The sequence below is a fragment of the Rhincodon typus genome, unplaced genomic scaffold (genome assembly GCF_021869965.1).
Source record: "Rhincodon typus isolate 14 unplaced genomic scaffold, sRhiTyp1.1 hic_rhity00000601, whole genome shotgun sequence".
Lineage (NCBI taxonomy): Eukaryota > Metazoa > Chordata > Chondrichthyes > Orectolobiformes > Rhincodontidae > Rhincodon > Rhincodon typus.
The window spans coordinates 7506-13788 of record NW_025966239.1 but is presented as its reverse complement, the minus strand read 5'-3'; the positions used below and the strand labels follow the sequence as shown (position 1 = coordinate 13788).

Genomic DNA, 6283 nt, shown 5'->3' with positions numbered 1-6283 from the left:
CCATGCCTTGGCATTTTAATTGCTCTTTCAAATGCTTCTTAAATATTGCAAGAGTACCTGTTTCCACAATGTGTTCCATATTTCCATCATTCTCTAGGTATAAAAAAATTCTTTCTCAGATCTCCTCTAAATTAATTGCTTCTCAACTTAAACTTACGCCTCTGATCTCTGACATGCCTGCCATCTCACAATCTGCTCTGACTATGCCTCTTATAATTTTGTATACCTCAAACAAATACTCCCTCACCCTCCTTTGTTCCAAGGAAACTGAACCCAGCTGATCCAGTCTCTCCTTATTTCTGAGATTTGTCATCCCCGCTAACATCCTGGTGAATTTCCTCTGTGCGCTTTCCATTGCAATCGCGTGCTTCCTACAGTGTGGAGACCAGAACTACACATAGTATTCCATCTGTAGCTGAATGAATGTTTTATAAAGTTCTAACAGGACTTCATATTCTACGCCCGAGCTAATGAAGGCAAGCATCCAATATGCATTCTTCATCACCTTGTCTGTCTGTGCTGACACTTTCAGGGATCTGTAGACTCATACACTAAGGTCCATTTGTTCCTCATACTCCCCCTTCAGTGCCCATAGCAGCCTGATATACGTCTCACCGGGCCCTGGGGATTTATGCACCTGTATGTTCGGTAAAACGTCTAATACTTCCTCCTTATTAATCTTAACATGTTCTAGAACCTCACCAACTCAACTGAAATCCCCGGCTACAACGTCTTTGTCCTCTGTGAATACAGATGGGAAATCAAAATTTCAGACCTTACTCACATCCAGTGGCTTCATGCACAGGTTGCCCCTTTGGTCTCGAATAGATCCTATTCCTTCCCAGGTAATCCTCTCACTCTTAGTATACTTAAAAAAGCCTTGGGGCTTTCCTCGATTGCATCTGTCAAACGTATTTTGTGATCTCTCTTAGTCCTCCTAATTTCCTTTCTAAGCAACCTCCTATACCCTTTATACTTTTGATGGGCCTCCCCATTTGTAATGTGCTCTACCTAACATATGCTTCCTTCTTTCTCCTTAACAAAACCCTTGATATTGCATCAGAGATAGTAGGAACTGCAGATGCTGGAGAATCCGAGACAACAAGGTGCAGGGCTGGATGAACACAGCAGGCCAAGCAGCATCTAGGCCCGAAACGTCAGCCTCTCTGCTCCTACGATGCTGCTTGGCCTGCTGTGTTCATCCAGCCCAACATTTGAAGTGTAATTGCTGGTGTAATGTAAAGACAGCAACAAATTAGCACACAGCAATCTCCCCCGAACAACAATGTGACAACATAATCTGATCAATAATTGTCCAGGAAACAAGGGTGAATGGTCTTCCTAGAAATTGTGCCATGGGATCATCTGCAGAGAGGCCAGACAGGAGCTCAGTTTTAATGTCTTAACTGAAAGACAGCTCCTCTGACACTGCAGCAGTCCCTCACTGCTCAGATTGTCAGCCTGGAATTTGTGCTTTATTCTCTGGAGTGGGACACCAAGTGACAGTGAGCTGAGAGAGTGACCGACTGACACACAGCTCGTTTCATTCAGTCTGTTGGGTGGAGTGGGAGAAATGATCAGATTCACAAAGACATGAGAAACCTCCGAGGTACCTCATTACCTGTCACTGTACAGAGAGCGCTCAAAGAACTGAACTGGCTGGGCTGAGTCTATCACTCTGTCGCTGAGGGATTTGAGCTGTGACCGTACTCTGCTTAAAGAGGCGTAGTTCTGAAAGGTGAAGGACCAGCGTTCTGGTTTGTCGTACATCATCTGCAGCAGGTTCCCTCCACTCTTTTGCGATGTTGTTAGCTCCTTCAACACAGATGGAGTTTGGTTTAAACAGACACGACATACATTACAAAAAAAAAAAAAATCCCCTGCACAAAAACAAAGACTTCATGAAACGTTCTTCAAATAAAATGCTCTGCACTGGTTCAGAAATATTTAGTCCCCACACAGATGGTCCCTTGCTAGCATGGCCAATGAGACCAAGAGAGGGGACCTCAATGAAATGATTCTTCTGCCTGGATCCACCTTTCAATGTGACATTAAACCCTTTGCTTTTGTCGAGTGGCCCTCAGAAAACAAAAATGATCACATGGCTGCTGTTTCAAAGAAGAGGAGTTCTCCCCAGGGTCCTGAGGCCAATGTCCATCACACATCTGTCAGAACGTGAGAGGGAAGAGTGCGCTGAACATTACATCCCACTGTTCTACCAGCTGTGACAACACGTGTAAAATCCTAATGAGACCACTCAGACAACCACCTGGCCTGACTGACTGCTGTTCAGGATAAAAACAATTCACACCAGGTTTTATAATTAACTCACAACTTTACCAAATAGCACAGAAAAAGAATAACTAAACTACTGTCATGTATCTGAAATTCTACCCCAAGATAGATGGCTTGACACGGGTATTAACGGTGGGGAAAAACAGGGGACAAAATACTGAAGATCACGAGCCCTGACCATAGAGTGCGTTGATGTTTAGCGCTAATAATGCGTTGTGGTCTGTAAACAATGGTCATTCCTTACTTTGACAGTTGATCAGGTGGACTTAGATTTTTTTCTCGTTAGAATTCTTTGTTTTAATCTCTCTTGTTTTTTCTGTCTTCTCGCCGATGTGGAGAGACACAGAGTGAGAAAGATATTGTCAGTTCACAGGCTCTGGATGTTTAGCTGCTGTGCAATTGTAACAAACAGCAGCTCAGTTAATCCGAGGGCTGTCACTGAGCAGTATTTCCCTTTACTAAAAGATCCTTGGTACAGCCCTATCTCAAAGAATTCCCCTCACCACTTTTGGAAGCAATATTGTCTTGCACAGTGAAAAGTGTGCACCATTTAATTTGTCCCCGTCATAAAACTCTCCTGGTATTTCAACAACACAGCAATTCATTTGCATTACTATTTGACACAAAGAATGATTTCCTCCACCCAGAACCTACCGGGTCATCTGCTTGGGTAATGGCATTGCCAGTCAAGGTCCGAACAGGCTCACGGTTGCCCTGGAAAGGTGAGTCTGGGGCTTTTAAGAGGCATCTGAGGGCCCAGGGATAGGGCCGTGGAGACAGGTAAGGGGAGTCAGATGATGCTTAAGGAAAGGAGTTTACACTGTTGTGTGTACGCCCCACCCCGCCCTCATTATTGTGCACAAGGCACCCTTCAAATGAGATGCCCCATGTTCCATCCTGCCCTTATTCATTGTGACCATAAAAGCCAAGCTGTTCTCCCTTGCTCACTTTGACTGTTATTGCATGGGCAGTGTGTTGTTCAAATCAATCACCCCTCAGCCCAGCTTGGAAATATATCACTGTTCCTTCACTGTCGCTGGCTCACAATCCTGGAATTCCCTCCCTAAGGGCATTGTGGGTGCCACTTTGCTCCAGTGATTACGTTGGTTCAAGAAGGCAGCTCACCACCACCTTCTCCAGGTCATTAGGGACAGGCATCTAATACTGGCCCAAAGTGATACCACATTACAGGAAATTGTTCCCAGATTTCAACATGCTCCCCTGTCTCTCTCTCTCTTTCAGCACCCTCTGAGTGAAGATGTTCCTCCTCACCTCACTCCTAACTGGCCAACCTCTGTATGAGATGATTGCAAGTAGCAGCTTGGTCTGGAATGTACACATCCGTAATTGTACAGATCTGTCATTGTAATTGTACACGTAAAGTCTTAGAGTTATACAGCACAGAAACAGACCCTTCGGCCCAACTCGTCCATGCTGACCGGATGTTTTAAACCGATCTAGTCCCATTTGCCAGCATTTGGCCCATACCCCTCTAAACCCTTCCTATTCATGTACCCATCCAGATGCCTTTGAAATGCTGTAATTATACCCACTTTCACCACCTTCCCTCTATACGTACAGCATCCTCTGCATGAAAAAGTTGCCCCTCATGTTCCTTTCAAATCTTTCTCCTCTCACCTTAAAAATATGCCCACTAGTTTTGAACCCCCCTACCCTAGAGAATAGATCTTTTCTATTCAGCTTAGCTATGCCCCTCATGAGTTCATAAAGCTCTGTAAGATACAACCTGTATTGTACACCGCCCATCTCGATCACACCCATGTTATTGGTGATGAGTGCGAGTGTGTAAGACATGACAGGTGGTTAAACCCCCACTCCCGCCCCATCTTCGCAATCATCCCCTGACCCAGCCCCTGCTCAAGGTAGGGTGGCAGGGAGTGAGATTGGCAGCTTGCCTGACACTGAAACAAAAAACATAACAGGGAATTGTGTCTATAAACAGACCTGAATATTGCACTGCAGTTGGTGGCTGGGAATCAGGAGGCCACAATATTCCAGGACCACCTTGTTATGGTAGAGCAAGAGGCCATTCAGGCTGTGCTAGTACTACTATCCAGTGCCAGCCTTCTACCTTTACCCCATACTCCTCTGTCCAGTGCCCCTTTTGAATGGCCCCAATGAACCAGCCTCTGTCACATTTCCAGGCCGTGTATAAGAGATAACAAGGTGTAGAGCTGGATGAACACAGCAGGCCAAGCAGCATCATAGGACTAGGAAGGCTGACGTTTCCGGCCTAGACCCTTCTTCAGAAAAATCAGAAAATAATACATCCAGTTCTACACCTTGTTATCTCAGATTTTCCAGCATCTGCAGTTCCTACTATCTCCAGGCCATGTATCTCAGGCTGTAACTACACACAGAGTGAATATGTTCTTGCTCAGATCAGCCAATCATTTCTACATGATGTCTCAGAAAAGGCAGGAAGGGCAAGTGCATCGTTTGGAGGGGGCCCTGTATGCATCAGTGTCAACGTGGCCAAATTCTTATAGTGCCTGGTGTTCACAGCCCATCCCCGGCTCCAACTGAGAGGCAGAAATCTGGCTCTCGCTCCCTCAATGTCACCCAGTGCAAGTTACACCCAGAGAGACACTGAGTGACACCAACACTTCATCTCAGGGTCAGAGTGGGATGGGTGGGGGTGGGGGGAGCGCATGACCAGTGATCTCCCTCCCACAGAATATTCGCCCCCTTACCTCAGAATCATCTCCCTCTGTTTGCACATTACACCAACGAGCGATGGGCTCAGCAACTACATCCCAATCCTTACTGGCTTCTCCCAAAATCTGGATCAACGTCGATTTGCCAGCAGCTGGAAATATATTTGAAGATAGCATCTGTTGAAATAGGCAGCTCCGATAGAGTGTGACTGAGCAGTGGGGCAGGGTCCGAGAGTTTGGATGGCCTCCTGTCCATTTATGGAGAGGGAGAAGCTTGGAGGCCTACCTCAGGAGATAGCTCTTTCAAAGGAGATGCGGAGATCGAGCAGGTAAGTGGCTTTAAATTTGAAGATTAGCCGCAATCTGGATTAAGGGAACAGCAGGCTCGATGGGCCAAATGGCCCACTTCTGTTCCTCTTTGCTATGAGCCAGCACAGGCTTGATAAGCTGAGTGTGGTCTTCTCTGTCTGTGTGGTTTGCTATAACAACGTGTCGGGTACGTTTCATCCCCCATTATTTGTTTGAGACGGTGCTGTGCCAAAATCGCTATTGAAATCATAATGACAACTCGGATTTATGTAACACCTTTATTATAAACATCCTGAAGTGTTTGAAGGAGGGGTTCATCAGAGAAACATCGACACACAAGGGGATGTTGGGTCAGGTGACCAAACTGTGAATAAAAGGGAATATTTTAAGGAAAAACCGAAAGAACTGCGGATGCTTTAAATCAGGAACAAAAACAGAAGTTGCTGGAAAAGCTCAGCAGGTCTGGCAACATCTGTGAAGGAAGACACAGGGTTAACGTTTCAGGTCCGGTGACCCTTCCTCAGAATATTTTAAGAAGTTCATTTAAGACACAGATGAGGAGGAATTCCTTCTCTCACAAGGGAGCGAATCTGTGGAATTCTTTACCGCAGAGGGCTATCCAGGCTGGGTCATTGAGTATATTCAAGTTTAAGATTTTTAATCAGTAAAGGAATCACTGATTGTGAGGGGAAAGGCAAGAAAGCCTTGAGGATTATCAGATCAGCCATGACTCCATTGAATAGCAGAGACATGATGGGCTGAATGGCCTGCTTCTGTTCCTATGTCTTAAGGTTTCTTAAAGGTAAACAAAACAACCAGTGAGACAGCTGGAAGGATTAAAGATGGAATTCCAGAATGAGGGAGCCAGGGCAAGAGAATGTACAGAGGCAGGGAGCTTAAAATCAGAAATAACAGAGGACAGATTTGGACAAACACAGCGATCTGAGGGGTGTAGGGGCTGGAGGGGGTTACAGAGATAGGGAGGGGGTGTAGGGACTGGA

At 45.7% G+C, this 6283-nt stretch overlaps 1 protein-coding gene across 1 annotated transcript in view; it reads right to left on the bottom strand.

Moving 5' to 3' along the window:
* Positions 1–1617: 1617 nt before the first annotated feature.
* The window catches only part of LOC109916942 (deoxycytidine kinase-like), a gene marked incomplete at its 5' end in the record, with an annotated part of 8469 nt that continues 3803 nt past the window's right edge, over positions 1618–6283 (bottom strand). The window contains 2 exons of the mRNA XM_048621375.1: positions 1618–1815; positions 5010–5125. Coding sequence (XP_048477332.1) covers positions 1618–1815; positions 5010–5125 — 314 coding nt within the window. The remainder of the gene's footprint in view (positions 1816–5009; positions 5126–6283) is intronic.